This window comes from Procambarus clarkii, chromosome 81, assembly GCF_040958095.1.
Source record: "Procambarus clarkii isolate CNS0578487 chromosome 81, FALCON_Pclarkii_2.0, whole genome shotgun sequence".
NCBI classification, from domain to species: domain Eukaryota; kingdom Metazoa; phylum Arthropoda; class Malacostraca; order Decapoda; family Cambaridae; genus Procambarus; species Procambarus clarkii.
In genome coordinates this window covers 6,406,926-6,427,164 of record NC_091230.1, presented here as the reverse complement: position 1 = coordinate 6,427,164, position 20,239 = coordinate 6,406,926, and the positions used below count along the sequence as shown (strand labels likewise).

The 20,239-nt window shown below is 57.2% G+C and overlaps 1 protein-coding gene across 1 annotated transcript in view; it reads left to right on the top strand.

Annotated features, from left to right (window-relative positions):
* LOC138358023 (uncharacterized) overlaps positions 1–20,239 on the top strand; it is a 95,919-nt gene that overhangs the window by 48,031 nt on the left and 27,649 nt on the right. Inside the window, exons 5-6 of the mRNA XM_069315490.1 lie at positions 10,511–10,786; positions 11,778–12,368. Coding sequence (XP_069171591.1) covers positions 10,511–10,786; positions 11,778–12,368 — 867 coding nt within the window. The remainder of the gene's footprint in view (positions 1–10,510; positions 10,787–11,777; positions 12,369–20,239) is intronic.

Here is a 20,239-nt window from a genome sequence, read left to right as displayed (position 1 = left end):
ACAGTCACCAACGTGGTCACCAACTGGGTCACCACAGTCACCAACGTGGTCACCACGTGGTCACCACAGTCACCAACGTGGTCACCACAGTCACCAACGTGGTCACCACAGTCACCAACGTGGTCACCACAGTCACCAACGTGGTCACCACAGTCACCAACGTGGTCACCACAGTCACCAACGTGGTCACCACAGTCACCAACGTGGTCACCACAGTCACCAACGTGGTCACCACAGTCACCAACGTGGTCACCACAGTCACCAACGTGGTCACCACAGTCACCAGCGTGGTCACCACAGTCACCAGCGTGGTCACCACAGTCACCAACGTGGTCACCACAGTCACCAACGTGGTCACCAACGTGGTCACCACAGTCACCAACGTGGTCACCACAGTCACCAACGTGGTCACCAACGTGGTCACCACAGTCACCAACGTGGTCACCACAGTCACCAACGTGGTCACCACAGTCACCAACGTGGTCACCACAGTCACCAACGTGGTCACCACAGTCACCAACGTGGTCACCACAGTCACCAACGTGGTCACCACAGTCACCAACGTGGTCACCACAGTCACCAACGTGGTCACCACAGTCACCAACGTGGTCACCACAGTCACCAACGTGGTCACCACAGTCACCAACGTGGTCACCACAGTCACCATCGTGGTCACTACAGTCACCACGTGGTCACCAACGTGGTCACCACAGTCATCAACGTGGTCACCAACGTGGTCACCACAGTCACCAACGTGGTCACCAACGTGGTCACCACAGTCACCAACGTTGTCACCAACGTGGTCACCACAGTCACCAACGTGGTCACCAACGTGGTCACCAACGTGGTCACTACAGTCACCAACGTGGTCACCAACGTGGTCACCAACGTGGTCACCACAGTCACCAACGTGGTCACCAACGTGGTCACCACAGTCACCAACGTGGTCACCACAGTCACCAACGTGGTCACCACAGTCACCAACGTGGTCACCAACGTGGTCACCAACGTGGTAACCACAGTCACCAACGTGGTCACCACAGTCACCAACGTGGTCACCAACGTGGTCACCACAGTCACCAACGTGGTCACCAACGTAGTCACCAACGTGGTCACCACAGTCACCAACGTGGTCACCACAGTCACCAACGTGGTCACCAACGTGGTCACCACAGTCACCAACGTGGTCACCACAGTCACCAACGTGGTCACCACAGTCACCAACGTGGTCACCACAGTCACCAACGTGGTCACCACAGTCACCAACGTGGTCACCAACGGTCACCACAGTCACCACGTGGTCACCAACGTGGTCACCACAGTCACCAACGTGGTCACCACAGTCACCAACGTGTCACCACAGTCACCAACGTGGTCACCACAGTCACCAACGTGGTCACCACAGTCACCAACGTGGTCACCACAGTCACCAACGTGGTCACCACAGTCACCACAGTCACCAACGTGGTCACCACAGTCACCAACGTGGTCACCACAGTCACCAACGTGGTCACCACAGTCACCAACGTGGTCACCACAGTCACCAGCGTGGTCACACAGTCACCAACGTGGTCACCACAGTCACCAACGTGGTCACCAACGTGGTCAACCACAGTCACCAACGTGGTCACCAACGTGGTCACCACAGTCACCACGTGGTCACCACAGTCACCAACGTGGTCACCACAGTCACCAACGTGGTCACCACAGTCACCAACGTGGTCACCACAGTCACCAACGTGGTCACCACAGTCACCAACGTGGTCACCACAGTCACCAACGTGGTCACCACAGTCACCAACGTGGTCACCACAGTCACCAACGTGGTCACCACAGTCACCAACGTGGTCACCACAGTCACCAACGTGGTCACCACAGTCACCATCGTGGTCACCACAGTCACCACGTGGTCACCAACGTGGTCACCACAGTCACCAACGTGGTCACCACAGTCACTAACGTGGTCACCAACGTGGTCACCACAGTCACCAACGTTGTCACCAACGTGGTCACCACAGTCACCAACGTGGTCACCAACGTGGTCACCAACGTGGTCACCACAGTCACCAACGTGGTCACCAACGTGGTCACCAACGTGGTCACCACAGTCACCAACGTGGTCACCAACGTTGTCACCACAGTCACCAACGTGGTCACCACAGTCACCAACGTGGTCACCACAGTCACCAACGTGGTCACCAACGTGGTCACCAACGTGGCAACCACAGTCACCAACGTGGTCACCACAGTCACCAACGTGGTCACCAACGTGGACACCACAGTCACCAACGTGGTCACCACAGTCACCAACGTTGTCACCAACGTGGTCACCAACGTGGTCACCAACGTGGTCACCACAGTCACCAACGTGGTCACCAACGTGGTCACCAACGTGGTCACCACAGTCACCAACGTGGTCACCAACGTGGTCACCACAGTCACCAACGTGGTCACCAACGTGGTCACCACAGTCACCAACGTGGTCACCAACGTGGTCACCACAGTTACCAACGTGGTCACCACAGTCATCAACGTGGTCACCACAGTCACCAACGTGGTCACCACAGTCATCAACGTGGTCACCACAGTCACCAACGTGGTCACCAACGTGGTCACCACAGTCACCAACGTGGTCACCACAGTCACGAACGTGGTCACCAACGTGGTCACGACAGTCACCAACGTGGTCACCACAGTCACCAACGTGGTCACCAACGTGGACACCAACGTGGTCACCACAGTCACCAACGTGGTCACCAACGTGGTCACCACAGTCACCAACGTGGTCACCACAGTCACCAACGTGGTCACCAACGTGGTCACCAACGTGGTCACCACAGTCACCAACGTGGTCACCACAGTCACCAACGTGGTCACCAACGTGGTCACCACAGTCACCAACGTGGTCACCACAGTCACCAACGTGGTCACCACAGTCACCAACGTGGTCACCACAGTCACCAACGTGGTCACCAACGTGGTCACCACAGTCACCAACGTGGTCACCACAGTCACCAACGTGGTCACCACAGTCACCAACGTGGTCACCACAGTCACCAACGTGGTCACCACAGTCACCAACGTGGTCACCACAGTCACCAACGTGGTCACCAACGTGGTCATCACAGTCACCAACGTGGTTACCACAGTAACCGACGTGGTCACCAACGTGGTCACCACAGTCACCAACGTGGTCACCACAGTCACCATCGTGGTCACCAACGTGGTCACCACAGTCACCAACGTGGTCACCACAGTCACCAACGTGGTCACCAACGTGGTCACCACAGTCACCAACGTGGTCACCAACGTAGTCACCAACGTGGTCACCACAGTCACCAACGTGGTCACCACAGTCACCAACGTGGTCACCAACGTGGTCACCACAGTCACCAACGTGGTCACCAACGTGGTCACCACAGTCACCAACGTGGTCACCAACGTGGTCACCACAGTCACCAACGTGGTCACCAACGTGGTCACCACAGTCACCAACGTGGTCACCAACGTGGTCACCAGTGTCACCAACGTGGTCACCAACGTGGTCACCAACGTGGTCCCCACAGTCACCAACGTGGTCACCAACGTGGACACCAACGTGGTCACCACAGTCACCAACGTGGTCACCAACGTGGTCACCACAGTCACCAACGTGGTCACCACAGTCACCAACGTGGTCACCAACGTGGTCACCACAGTCACCAACGTGGTCACCAACGTGGTCACCACAGTCACCAACGTGGTCACCAACGTGGTCACCAACGTGGTCACCACAGTCACCAACGTGGTCACCACAGTCACCAACGTGGTCACCAACGTGGTCACCACAGTCACCAACGTGGTCACCAACGTGGTCACCACAGTCACCAACGTGGTCACCAACGTGGTCACCACAGTCACCAACGTGGTCACCACAGTCACCAACGTGGTCACCACAGTCACCAACCTGGTCACCAACGTGGTCACCACAGTCACCAACGTGGTCACCAACGTGGTCACCACAGTCACCAACGTGGTCACCACAGTCACCAACGTGGTCACCAACGTGGTCACCACAGTCACCAACGTGGTCACCAACGTGGTCACCACAGTCACCAACGTGGTCACCAACGTAGTCACCAACGTGGTCACCACAGTCACCAACGTGGTCACCACAGTCACCAACGTGGTCACCAACGTGGTCACCAACGTGGTCACCACAGTCACCAACGTGGTCACCAACGTGGTCACCAACGTGGTCACCACAGTCACCAACGTAATCACCACAGTCACCAACGTGGTCACCACAGTCACCAACGTGGTCACTACAGTCACCAACGTGGTCACCACAGTCACCAACGTGGTCACCACAGTCACCAACGTGGTCACCACAGTCACCAACGTGGTCACCAACGTGGTCACCACAGTCACCAACGTGGTCACCAACGTGGTCACCACAGTCACCAACGTGGTCACCAACGTGGTCACCACAGTCACCAACGTGGTCACCACAGTCACCAACGTGGTCACCACAGTCACCAACGTGGTCACCACGCACCACGTGGTCACCACAGTCACCACGTGGTCACCAACAGTAACCAACGTGGTCACCACAGTCACCAACGTGGTCACCACAGTCACCAACGTGGTCACCACAGTCACCAACGTGGTCACCAACGTGGTCACCACAGTCACCAACGTGGTCACCACAGTCACCAACGTGGTCACCACAGTCACCAACGTGGTCACCACAGTCACCAACGTGGTCACCACAGTCACCAACGTGGTCACCACAGTCACCAACGTGGTCACCACAGTCACCACGTGGTCACCAACGTGGTCACCACAGTCACCAACGTGGTCACCAACGTGGTCACCACAGTCACCAACGTGGTCACCAACGTGGTCACCACAGTCACCAACGTGGTCACCAACGTGGTCACCACAGTCACCAACGTGGTCACCAACGTGGTCACCAACGGGTCACCACAGTCACCAACGTGGTCACCACGTGGTCACCACAGTCACCAACGTGGTCACCAACGTGGTCACCACAGTCACCAACGTGGTCACCACAGTCACCAACGTGGTCACCAACGTGGTCACCAACGTGGCCACCACAGTCACCAACGTGGTCACCACAGTCACCAACGTGGTCACCAACGTGGACACCACAGTCACCAACGTGGTCACCACTGTCACCAACGTGGTCACCAACGTGGTCACCAACGTGGTCACCACAGTCACCAACGTGGTCACCAACGTGGTCACCAACGTGGTCACCACAGTCACCAACGTGGTCACCAACGTGGTCACCACAGTCACCAACGTGGTCACCAACGTGGTCACCACAGTCACCAACGTGGTCACCACAGTCACCAACGTGGTCACCAACGTGGTCACCACAGTCACCAACGTGGTCACCAACGTGGTCACCACAGTCACCAACGTGGTCACCAACGTGGTCACCACAGTCACCAACGTGGTCACCACAGTCACCAACGTGGTCACCACAGTCACCAACGTGGTCACCACAGTCACCAACGTGGTCACCACAGTCACCAACGTGGTCACCACAGTCACCAACGTGGTCACCACAGTCACCAACGTGGTCACCACAGTCACCAACGTGGTCACCACAGTCACCAACGTGGTCACCACAGTCACCAACGTGGTCACCACAGTCACCAACGTGGTCACCACAGTTACCAACGTGGTCACCAACGTGGTCACCACAGTCACCAACGTGGTCACCACAGTCACCAACGTGGTCACCACAGTCACCAACGTGGTCACCACAGTCACCAACGTGGTCACCACAGTCACCAACGTGGTCACCACAGTCACCAACGTCGTCACCACAGTCACCAACGTGGCCACCAAAGTCACCAACGTGGTCACCAACGTGGTCACCACAGTCACCAACGTGGTCGCCAACGTGGTCACCACAGTCACCAACGTGGTCACCAACGTGGTCACCACAGTCACCAACGTGGTCACCAACGTGGTCACCAACGTGGTCACCACAGTCACCAACGTGGTCACCACAGTCACCAACGTGGTCACCAACGTGGTCACCACAGTCACCAACGTGGTCACCAACGTGGTCACCACAGTCACCAACGTGGTCACCACAGTCACCAACGTGGTCACCACAGTCACCAACGTGGTCACCAACGTGGTCACCACAGTCACCAACGTGGTCACCACAGTCCACAACGTGGTCACAACGTGGTCACCACAGTCACCAACGTGGTCACCAACGTGGTCACCACAGTCACCAACGTGGTCACCAACGTGGTCACCACAGTCACCAACGTGGTCACCACAGTCACCAACGTGGTCACCAACGTGGTCACCAACGTGGTCACCACAGTCACCAACGTGGTCACCACAGTCACCAACGTGGTCACCACAGACACCAACGTGGTCACCAACGTGGTCACCACAGTCACCAACGTGGTCACCAACGTGGTCACCACAGTCACCAACGTGGTCACCACACTCACCAACGTGGTCACCACAGTCACCAACGTGGTCACCACAGTCACCAACGTGGTCACCACAGTCACCAACGTGGTCACCAACGTGGTCACCACAGTCACCAACGTGGTCACCACAGTCACCAACGTGGTCACCAACGTGGTCACCACAGTCACCAACGTGGTCACCACAGTCACCAACGTGGTCACCACAGTCACCAACGTGGTCACCAACGTGGTCACCACAGTCACCAACGTGGTCACCAACGTAGTCACCACAGTCACCAACGTGATCACCAACGTGGTCACCACAGTCACCAACGTGGTCACCAACGTGGTCACCACAGTCACCAACGTGGTCACCAACGTGGTCACCACAGTCACCAACGTGGTCACCACAGTCACCAACGTGGTCACCACAGTCACCAACGTGGTCACCACAGTCACCAACGTGGTCACCACAGTCACCAACGTGGTCACCACAGTCACCACGTGGTCACCAACGTGGTCACCACAGTCACCAACGTGGTCACCAACGTGGTCACCACAGTCACCAACGTGGTCACCAACGTGGTCACCACAGTCACCAACGTGGTCACCAACGTGGTCACCACAGTCACCAACGTGGTCACCAACGTGGTCACCAACGTGGTCACCACAGTCACCAACGTGGTCACCAACGTGGTCACCACAGTCACCAACGTGGTCACCAACGTGGTCACCACAGTCACCAACGTGGTCACCACAGTCACCAACGTGGTCACCAACGTGGTCACCAACGTGGCCACCACAGTCACCAACGTGGTCACCACAGTCACCAACGTGGTCACCAACGTGGACACCACAGTCACCAACGTGGTCACCACTGTCACCAACGTGGTCACCAACGTGGTCACCAACGTGGTCACCACAGTCACCAACGTGGTTTCCAACGTGGTCACCAACGTGGTCACCACAGTCACCAACGTGGTCACCAACGTGGTCACCACAGTCACCAACGTGGTCACCAACGTGGTCACCACAGTCACCAACGTGGTCACCACAGTCACCAACGTGGTCACCAACGTGGTCACCACAGTCACCAAACGTGGTCACCAACGTGGTCACCACAGTCACCAACGTGGTCACCAAACGTGGTCACCACAGTCACCAACGTGGTCACCACAGTCACCAACGTGGTCACCACAGTCACCAACGTGGTCACCACAGTCACCAACGTGGTCACCACAGTCACCAACGTGGTCACCACAGTCACCAACGTGGTCACCACAGTCACCAACGTGGTCACCACAGTCACCAACGTGGTCACCACAGTCACCAACGTGGTCACCACAGTCACCAACGTGGTCACCACAGTCACCAACGTGGTCACCACAGTTACCAACGTGGTCACCAACGTGGTCACCACAGTCACCAACGTGGTCACCACAGTCACCAACGTGGTCACCACAGTCACCAACGTGGTCACCACAGTCACCAACGTGGTCACCACAGTCACCAACGTGGTCACCACAGTCACAACGTCGTCCACAGTCACCAACGTGGCCACCAAAGTCACCAACGTGGTCACCAACGTGGTCACCACAGTCACCAACGTGGTCGCCAACGTGGTCACCACAGTCACCAACGTGGTCACCAACGTGGTCACCACAGTCACCAACGTGGTCACCAACGTGGTCACCAACGTGGTCACCACAGTCACCAACGTGGTCACCACAGTCACCAACGTGGTCACCAACGTGGTCACCACAGTCACCAACGTGGTCACCAACGTGGTCACCACAGTCACCAACGTGGTCACCACAGTCACCAACGTGGTCACCACAGTCACCAACGTGGTCACCAACGTGGTCACCACAGTCACCAACGTGGTCACCACAGTCACCAACGTGGTCACCAACGTGGTCACCACAGTCACCAACGTGGTCACCAACGTGGTCACCACAGTCACCAACGTGGTCACCAACGTGGTCACCACAGTCACCAACGTGGTCACCACAGTCACCAACGTGGTCACCAACGTGGTCACCAACGTGGTCACCACAGTCACCAACGTGGTCACCACAGTCACCAACGTGGTCACCACAGACACCAACGTGGTCACCAACGTGGTCACCACAGTCACCAACGTGGTCACCAACGTGGTCACCACAGTCACCAACGTGGTCACCACACTCACCAACGTGGTCACCACAGTCACCAACGTGGTCACCACAGTCACCAACGTGGTCACCACAGTCACCAACGTGGTCACCAACGTGGTCACCACAGTCACCAACGTGGTCACCACAGTCACCAACGTGGTCACCAACGTGGTCACCACAGTCACCAACGTGGTCACCACAGTCACCAACGTGGTCACCACAGTCACCAACGTGGTCACCACGTGGTCACCACAGTCACCAACGTGGTCACCAACGTAGTCACCACAGTCACCAACGTGATCACCAACGTGGTCACCACAGTCACCAACGTGGTCACCAACGTGGTCACCACAGTCACCAACGTGGTCACCAACGTGGTCACCACAGTCACCAACGTGGTCACCACAGTCACCAACGTGGTCACCACAGTCACCAACGTGGTCAACCACAGTCACCAACGTGGTCACCACAGTCACCAACGTGGTCACCACAGTCACCAACGTGGTCACCACAGTCACCAACGTGGTCACCACAGTCACCAACGTGGTCACCACAGTCACCAACGTGGTCACCACAGTCACCAACGTGGTCACCACAGTCACCAACGTGGTCACCACAGTCACCAACGTGGTCACCACAGTCACCAACGTGGTCACCACAGTCACCAACGTGGTCTACACAGTCACCAACGTGGTCACCACAGTCACCAACGTGGTCATGACAGTCACCAACGTGGTCACCACAGTCACCAACGTGGTCACCAACGTGGTCACCACATTCACCAACGTGGTCACCAACGTGGTCACCACAGTCACCAACGTGGTCACCACAGTCACCAACGTGGTCACCATCGTGGTCACCACAGTCACCAACGTGGTCACCAACGTGGTCACCAACGTGGTCACCACAGTCACCAACGTGGTCACCAACGTGGTCACCAACGTGGTCACCACAGTCACCAACGTGGTCACCAACGTGGTCACCACAGTCACCAACGTGGTCACCACAGTCACCAACGTGGTCACCAACGTGGTCACCAACGTGGTCACCACAGTCACCAACGTGGTCACCACAGTCACCAACGTGGTCCCAACGGGTCACCACAGTCACCAACGTGGTCACCACAGTCACCAAACGTGGTCACCAACGTGGTCACCAACGTGGTCACCAACGTGGTCACCAACGTGGTCACCACAGTCACCAACGTGGTCACCAACGTGGTCACCAACGTGGTCACCACAGTCACCAACGTGGTCACACAGTCACCAAGTGGTCACCAACGTGGTCACCACAGTCACCAACGTGGTCACCAACGTGGTCACCACAGTCACCAACGTGGTCACCACAGTCACCAACGTGGTCACCAACATGGTCACCAACGTGGTCACCAACGTGGTCACCACAGTCACCAACGTGGTCACCAACGTGGTCACCACAGTCACCAACGTGGTCACCACAGTCACCAACGTGGTCACCAACGTGGTCACCACAGTCACCAACGTGGTCACCAACGTGGTCACCACAGTCACCAACGTGGTCACCAACGTGGTCACCAACGTGGTCACCACAGTCACCAACGGTCACCACAGTCACCAACGTGGTCACCAACGTGGTCACCACAGTCACCAACGTGGTCACCACAGTCACCAACGTGGTCACCACAGTCACCAACGTGGTCACCAACGTGGTCACCACAGTCACCAACGTGGTCACCACAGTCACCAACGTGGTCACCACAGTCACCAACGTGGTCACCACAGTCACCAACGTGGTCACCAACGTGGTCACCACAGTCACCAACGTGGTCACCACAGTCACCAACGTGGTCACCAAACGTGGTCACCAGAGTCACCAACGTGGTCACCTAACGTGGTCTACCACAGTCCACCAACGTGGTCTACACAGGTCACCAACGTGGTCACACAGTCACCAACAGTGGGTCACCACAGTCACCAACGTGGTCACCACAGTCACCAACGTGGTCACCATAGTCACCACACGTGGTCACCAGTCACCAACGTGGTCACCACAGTCACCAACGTGGTCACCAACGTGGTCACCACAGTCACCAACGTGGTCACCACAGTCACCAACGTGGCCACCACAGTCACGAACGTGGTCACCACAGTCACCAACGTGGTCACCGCAGTCACCAACGTGGTCACCACAGTCACCAACGTGGTCACCACAGTCACCAACGTGGTCACCACAGTCACCAACGTGGTCACCACAGTCACCAACGTGGTCACCACAGTCACCAACGTGGTCACCAACGTGGTCACCACAGTCACCAACGTGGTCACCAACGTGGTCACCACAGTCACCAACGTGGTCACCAACGTGGTCACCACAGTCACCAACGTGGTCACCAACGTGGTCACCACAGTCACCAACGTGGTCACCAACGTGGTCACCAACGTGGTCACCACAGTCACCAACGTGGTCACCAACGTGGTCACCACAGTCACCAACGTGGTCACCACAGTCACCAACGTGGTCACCAACGTGGTCACCAACGTGGTCACCACAGTCACCAACGTGGTCACCACAGTCACCAACGTGGTCACCAACGTGGTCACCACAGTCACCAACGTGGTCACCACAGTCACCAACGTGGTCACCAACGTGGTCACCAACGTGGTCACCAACGTGGTCACCACAGTTACCAACGTGGTCACCAACGTGGTCACCAACGTGGTCACCACAGTCACTAACGTGGTCACCACAGTCACCAACGTGGTCACCAACGTGGTCACCACAGTCACCAACGTGGTCACCACAGTCACCAACGTGGTCACCAACGTGGTCACCACAGTCACCAACGTGGTCACCAACGTGGTCACCAACGTGGTCACCAACGTGGTCACCAACGTGGTCACCACAGTCACCAACGTGGTCACCAACGTGGTCACCAACGTGGTCACCACAGTCACCAACGTGGTCACCAACGTGGTCACCACAGTCACCAACGTGGTCACCACAGTCACCAACGTGGTCACCAACGTGGTCACCAACGTGGTCACCACAGTCACCAACGTGGTCACCACAGTCAACGCAACGTGGTCACCACAGGTCACCACACGATGGGTCACCACAGTCACCAACGTGGGCACACAACAGTGGTCACCAACGGGTCACCACGAGTCACCTAACGGTGGTCCACGTCACAAAGGTGGTCACCAACGAGTGGTCACCAACGTGGGCCACCACAGTCCAACGTGGTCCCAACGTGGTCATCACAGGTCACCAAACGTGGTCATATCAGAACAGTCACACCAACGTGGGTCACCACAGTCACTGCGACGTGGTCAGCCACAAGTCCCAACGTGGTCACAACAGTCACCACGTAGGTCACCACAGTCACCAACGTGGTCCACCAAAGGGGTCGACAATCAACACGTGGTCACCAGTCCAACGTGGGTCACAACAGTGCACCAACGTGGTCGCAAACGTGGTCACCACAGTCACCAACGTGGTCACCACAGTCAACCAACGTGGTCACCACAGTCACCAACGTGGATCACCACAAGTGGTCACAACGTGGTCACCACAGTCCACCAACTTGGTCACCACAGTCACCAACGTGGGTTCACCACTTGGTCACCACAGGTGGCACCAACCTGGTCACCACAGTCACCAACGTGGTCACCAACGTGGTCACCACAGTCACCACGTGGTCATCACAGTCACCAAAGTGGTCACCAACGTGGTCACCAACGTGGTCACCACAGTCACCAACGTGGTCACCACAGTCACCAACGTGGTCACCACAGTCACCAACGTGGTCACCACCAGTCACCCACGTGGTCACCAACGTGGTCAACAGTCACCAACGTGGTCACCAACGTGGTCACCACAGTCACCAACGTGGGTCACCACAGTCACCAACGTGGTCACCAACGTGGTCACCACAGTCACCAACGTGGTCACCACAGTCACCAACGTGGTCACCACAGTCACCAACGTGGTCACCAACGTGGTCACCACAGTCACCAACGTGGTCACCAACGTGGTCACCACAGTCACCAAAGTGGTCACTAACGTGGTCACCACAGTCACCAACGTGGTCACCACAGTCACCAACGTGGTCACCAACGTGGTCACCACAGTCACCAACGTGGTCACCACAGTCACCAACGTGGTCACCACAGACACCAACGTGGTCACCAACGTGGTCACCACAGTCACCAACGTGGTCACCAACGTGGTCACCACAGTCACCAACGTGGTCACCACAGTCACCAACTTGGTCACCACAGTCACCAACGTGGTCACCACAGTCACCAACGTGGTCACCACAGTCACCAACGTGGTCACCACAGTCACCAACGTGGTCACCACAGTCACCAAACGTGGTCACCACAGTCACCAACGTGGTCACCAACGTGGTCACCACAGTCACCAACGTGGTCACCACGTGGTCACCACAGTCACCAACGTGGTCACCAACGTGGTCACCACAGTCACCAACGTGGTCACCACAGTCACCAACGTGGTCACCAACGTGGTCACCACAGTCCCAACGTGATCACCAACGTGGTCACCACAGTCACCAACGTGGTCACCAACGTGGTCACCACAGTCACCAACGTGGTCACCAACGTGGTCACCACAGTCACCAACGTGGTCACCACAGTCACAAACGTGGTCACCACAGTCACCAACGTGGTCACCACAGTCACCAACGTGGTCACCACAGTCACCAACGTGGTCACCACAGTCACCAACGTGGTCACCACAGTCACCAACGTGGTCACCACAGTCACCAACGTGGTCACCACAGTCACCAACGTGGTCACCACAGTCACTAACGTGGTCACCACAGTCACCAACGTGGTCACCACAGTCACCAACGTGGTCACCACAGTCACCAACGTGGTCACCACAGTCACCAACGTGGTCACCACAGTCACCAACGTGGTCACCACAGTCACCAACGTGGTCACCAACGTGGTCACCAACGTGGTCACCACAGTTACCAACGAGGTCACCAACGTGGTCACCAACGTGGTCACCACAGTCACTAACGTGGTCACCACAGTCACCAACGTGGTCACCAACGTGGTCACCACAGTCACCAACGTGGTCACCACAGTCACCAACGTGGTCACCAACGTGGTCACCACAGTCACCAACGTGGTCACCAACGTGGTCACCAACGTGGTCACCACAGTCACCAACGTGGTCACCAACGTGGTCACCAACGTGGTCACCACAGTCACCAACGTGGTCACCAACGTGGTCACCACAGTCACCAACGTGGTCACCACAGTCACCAACGTGGTCACCAACGTGGTCACCAACGTGGTCACCACAGTCACCAACGTGGTCACCACAGTCACCAACGTGGTCACCAACGTGGTCACCACAGTCACCAACGTGGTCACCACAGTCACCAACGTGGTCACCAACGTGGTCACCAACGTGGTCACCAACCTGGTCACCACAGTCACCAACGTGGTCACCAACGTGGTCACCACAGTCACCAACGTGGTCACCACAGTCACCAACGTGGTCACCAACGTGGTCACCAACGTGGTCACCACAGTCACCAACGTGGTCACCACAGTCACCAACGTGGTCACCACAGTCACCAACGTGGTCACCACAGTCACCAACGTGGTCACCAACGTGGTCACCACAGTCACCAACGTGGTCACCACAGTCCACAACGTGGTCACCACAGTCACCAACGTGGTCACCAACGTGGTCACCACAGTCACCAACGTGGTCACCAACGTGGTCACCACAGTCACCAACGTGGTCACCACAGTCCACCACACGTGGTCACCAACGTGGTCACCACAGTCACCAACGTGGTCACCACAGTCACCAACGTGGTCACCAACGTGGTCACCAACGTGGTCACCAACTGGTCACCACAGTCACCAACGTGGTCACCAAACGTGGTCACCAACGTGGTCACCACAGTCACCAACGAGGTCACCACAGTCACCACGTGGTCACCACAGTCACCAACGTGGTCACCACAGTCACCAACGTGGTCACCAACGTGGTCACCACAGTCACCAACGTGGTCACCAACGTGGTCACCACAGTCACCACGTGGTCACCACACAGTCACCAACGTGGTCACACCACAGTCACCAACGTGGTCACCAACGTGGTCACCACAGTCACCAACGTGGTCACCAACGTGGTCACCACAGTCACCAACGTGGTCACCACAGTCACCAACGTGGTCACCACGTGGTCACCACAGTCACCAACGTGGTCACCAACGTGGTCACCACAGTCTCCACGTGGTCACACAGTCACCAACCGTGGTCACCACAGTCACCAAACGTGGTCACCAACGTGGTCACCACAGTCACCAAACGTGGTCACCACAGTCACCAACGTGGTCACCACAGACACCAACGTGGTCACCACGTGGTCACCACAGTCACCAACGTGGTCACCAACGTGGTCACCACAGTCACCAACGTGGTCACCACAGTCACCAACGTGGTCACCACAGTCACCAACGTGGTCACCACAGTCACCAACGGGTCACCACAGTCACCAACGTGGCACCACAGTCACCAACGTGGTCACCACAGTCACCAACGTGGTCACCACAGTCACCAACGTGGTCACCACAGTCACCAACGTGGTCACCACGTGGTCACCCAGTCACCAACGTGGTCACCAACGTGGTCACCACAGTCACCACGTGGTCACCAACGTGGTCACCACAGTCACCAACGTGGTCACCAACGTGGTCACCACAGTCACCAACGTGGTCACCACAGTCACCAACGTGGTCACCACAGTCACCAACTGGTCACCACAGTCACTAACGTGGTCACCACAGTCACCAACGTGGTCACCACAGTCACCAACGTGGTCACCACAGTCACCAACGTGGTCACCACAGTCACCAACGTGGTCACCACAGTCACCAACGTGGTCACCACAGTCACCTAACGTGGTCACACAGTCACCAACGTGGTCACCACAGTCACCAACGTGGTCACCACAGTCACCAACGTGGTCACCACAGTCACCAACGTGGTCACCACAGTCACTAACGTGGTCACCACAGTCACCAACGTGGTCTACACATTCACCACGTGGTCACACAGTCACCAACGTGGTCATGACCAGTCACCAACGTGGTCACCACAGTCACCAACGTGGTCACACAACGTGGTCACCACAGTCACCAACGTGGTCACCAACGTGGTCACCACAGTCACCAACGTGGTCACCAAGTGGTCACCACAGTCACCAAACGTGGTCACCAACGTGGTCACCACAGTCACCAACGTGGTCACCAACGTGGTCACCACAGTCACCAACGTGGTCACCAACGTGGTCACCACAGTCACCAACGTGGGTCACCAACGTGGTCACCAACGTGGTCACCACAGTCACCAACGGTCACCAACGTGTGGTCACCACAGTCACCAACGTGGTCACCAACGTGGTCACCACAGTCACCAACGTGGTCACCACAGTCACCAACGTGGTCACCAACGTGGTCACCAACGTGGTCACCACAGTCACCAACGTGGTCACCACAGTCACCAACGTGGTCACCAACGTGGTCACCACAGTCACCAACGTGGTCACCACAGTCACCAACGTGGTCACCAACGTGGTCACCAACGTGGTCACCACAGTCACCAACGTGGTCACCAACGTGGTCACCAACGTGGTCACCACAGTCACCAACGTTGTCACCACAGTCACCAACGTGGTCACCAACGTGGTCACCAACGTGGTCACCAACGTGGTCACCACAGTCACCAACGTGGTCACCACAGTCACCAACGTGGTCACCAACGTGGTCACCACAGTCACCAACGTGGTCACCACGTGGTCACCAACGTGGTCACCACAGTCACCAACGTGGTCACCAACGTGGTCACCACAGTCACCAACGTGGTCACCACAGTCACCAACGTGGTCACCAACGTGGTCACCACAGTCACCAACGTGTCACCAACGTGGTCACCACAGTCACCAACGTGGTCACCAACGTGGTCACCACCAGTCACCAAACGTGGTCACCAACGTGGTCACCACAGTCACCAACGTGGTCACCACAGTCACCAAACGTGGTCACCACAGTCACCAACGTGGTCACCACAGTCACCAACGTGGTCACCACAGTCACCAACGTGGTCACCACAGTCACCAACGTGGTCACCACAGTCACCAACGTGGTCACCACAGTCACCAACGTGGTCACCACAGTCACCAACGTGGTCACCACAGTCACCAACGTGGTCACCACAGTCACCAACGTGGTCACACAGTCACCAACGTGGTCACCACAGTCACCAACGTGGTCACCACAGTCACCAACGTGGTCACCACAGTCACCAACGTGGTCACCACAGTCACCAACGTGGTCACCACAGTCACCAACGTGGTCTACACAGTCACCAACGTGGTCACCACAGTCACCAACGTGGTCATGACAGTCACCAACGTGGTCACCACAGTCACCAACGTGGTCACCACAGTCACCAACGTGGTCACCACAGTCACCAACGTGGTCACCAACGTGGTCACCACAGTCACCAACGTGGTCACCAACGTGGTCACCACAGTCACCAACGTGGTCACCAACGTGGTCACCAACGTGGTCACCACAGTCACCAACGTGGTCACCAAGTGGTCACCAAACGTGGTCACCACAGTCACCAACGTGGTCACCAACGTGGTCACCACAGTCACCAACGTGGTCACCAAACGTGGTCACCAACGTGGTCACCAACGTGGTCACCACAGTCACCAACGTGGTCACCAACGTGGTCACCAACGTGGTCACCACAGTCACCAACGTGGTCCACCAACGTGGTCACCACAGTCACCAACGTGGTCACCACAGTCACCAACGTGGTCAACGTGGTCACCAAACGTGGTCACCACAGTCACAACGTGGTCACCACAGTCACCAACGTGGTCACCAACGGTCACCACAGTCACCAACGTGGTCACCACAGTCACCAACGTGGTCACCAACGTGGTCACCAACGTGGTCACCAACGTGGTCACCACAGTCACCAACGTGGTCACCAACGTGGTCACCAACGTGGTCACCACAGTCTCCAACGTGGTCACCACAGTCACCAACGTGGTCACCAACGTGGTCACCAACGTGGTCACCACAGTCACCAACGTGGTCACCACAGTCACCAACGTGGTCACCAACGTGGTCACCACAGTCACCAACGTGGTCACCACAGTCACCAACGTGGTCACCAACGTGGTCACCAACGTGGTCACCAACGTGGTCACCACAGTCACCAACGTGGTCACCAACGTGGTCACCACAGTCACCAACGTGGTCACCACAGTCACCAACGTGGTCACCACAGTCACCAACGTGGTCACCACAGTCACCAACGTGGTCACCAACGTGGTCACCACAGTCACCAACGTGGTCACCAACGTGGTCACCACAGTCACCAACGTGGTCACCAACGTGGTCACCAACGTGGTCACCACAGTCACCAACGTGGTCACCACAGTCACCAACGTGGTCACCAACGTGGTCACCACAGTCACCAACGTGGTCACCACAGTCACCAACGTGGTCACCAAACGTGGTCACCACAGTCACCAACGTGGTCACCACAGTCACCAACGTGGTCACCACAGTCACCAACGTGGTCACCACAGTCACCAACGTGGTCACCAAACGTGGTCACCAGAGTCAAACGTGGTCACCACAGTCACCAACGTGGTCACCACAGTCACCAACGTGGTCACCACAGTCACCAACGTGGTCACCACAGTCACCAACGTGGTCACCACAGTCACCAACGTGGTCACCACAATCACCAACGTGGTCACCATAGTCACCAACGTGGTCACCACAGTCACCAACGTGGTCACCACAGTCACCAACGTGGTCACCAACGTGGTCACCACAGTCACCAACGTGGTCACCACAGTCACCAACGTGGCCACCACAGTCACGAACGTGGTCACCACAGTCACCAACGTGGTCACCGCAGTCACCAACGTGGTCACCACAGCCACCAACGTGGTCACCACAGTCACCAACGTGGTCACCACAGTCACCAACGTGGTCACCAACGTGTCACCACAGTCACCAACGTGGTCACCACAGTCACCAACGTGGTCACCACAGTCACCAACGTGGTCACCACAGTCACCAACGTGGTCACCACAGTCACCAACGTGGTCACCACAGTCACCAACGTGGTCTACACAGTCACCAACGTGGTCACCACAGTCACCAACGTGGTCATGACAGTCACCAACGTGGTCACCACAGTCACCAACGTGGTCACCACAGTCACCAACGTGGTCACCACAGTCACCAACGTGGTCACCAACGTGGTCACCACAGTCACCAACGTGGTCACCAACGTGGTCACCACAGTCACCAACGTGGTCACCAACGTGGTCACCAACGTGGTCACCACAGTCACCAACGTGGTCACCAACGTGGTCACCAACGTGGTCACCACAGTCACCAACGTGGTCACCAACGTGGTCACCACAGTCACCACGTGGTCACCAACGTGGTCACCAACGTGGTCACCAACGTGGTCACCACAGTCACCAACGTGGTCACCAACGTGGTCACCAACGTGGTCACCACAGTCACCAACGTGGTCACCAACGTGGTCACCACAGTCACCAACGTGGTCACCACAGTCACCAACGTGGTCACCAACGTGGTCAACCACAGTCACCAGGGCGTGGTCACCACAGTCACCAACGTGGTCACCACAGTCACCAACGTGGTCACCAACGTGGTCACCACAGTCACCAACGTGGTCACCACAGTCACCAACGTGGTCACCAACGTGGTCACCAACGTGGTCACCAACGTGGTCACCACAGTCACCAACGTGGTCACCAACGTGGTCACCAACGTGGTCACCACAGTCTCCAACGTGGTCACCACAGTCACCAACGTGGTCACCAACGTGGTCACCAACGTGGTCACCACAGTCACCAACGTGGTCACCACAGTCACCAACGTGGTCACCAACGTGGTCACCACAGTCACCAACGTGGTCACCACAGTCACCAACGTGGTCACCAACGTGGTCACCAACGTGGTCACCAACGTGGTCACCACAGTCACCAACGTGGTCACCAACGTGGTCACCACAGTCACCAACGTGGTCACCACAGTCACCAACGTGGTCACCACAGTCACCAACGTGTCACCACAGTCACCAACGTGGTCACCAACGTGGTCACCACAGTCACCAACGTGGTCACCAACGTGGTCACCACAGTCACAACGTGGTCACCAACGTGGTCACCAACGTGGTCACCCACAGTCACCAACGTGGTCACCACAGTCACCAACGTGGTCACCAACGTGGTCACCACAGTCACCAACGTGGTCACCACAGTCACCAACGTGGTCACCAACGTGGTCACCACAGTCACCAACGTGGTCACCACAGTCACCAACGTGGTCACCACAGTCACCAACGTGGTCACCACAGTCACCAACGTGGTCACCAACGTGGTCACCAGAGTCACCAACGTGGTCACCACAGTCACCAACGTGGTCACCACAGTCACCAACGTGGTCACCACAGTCACCAACGTGGTCACCACAGTCACCAACGTGGTCACCACAGTCACCAACGTGGTCACCACAATCACCAACGTGGTCACCAT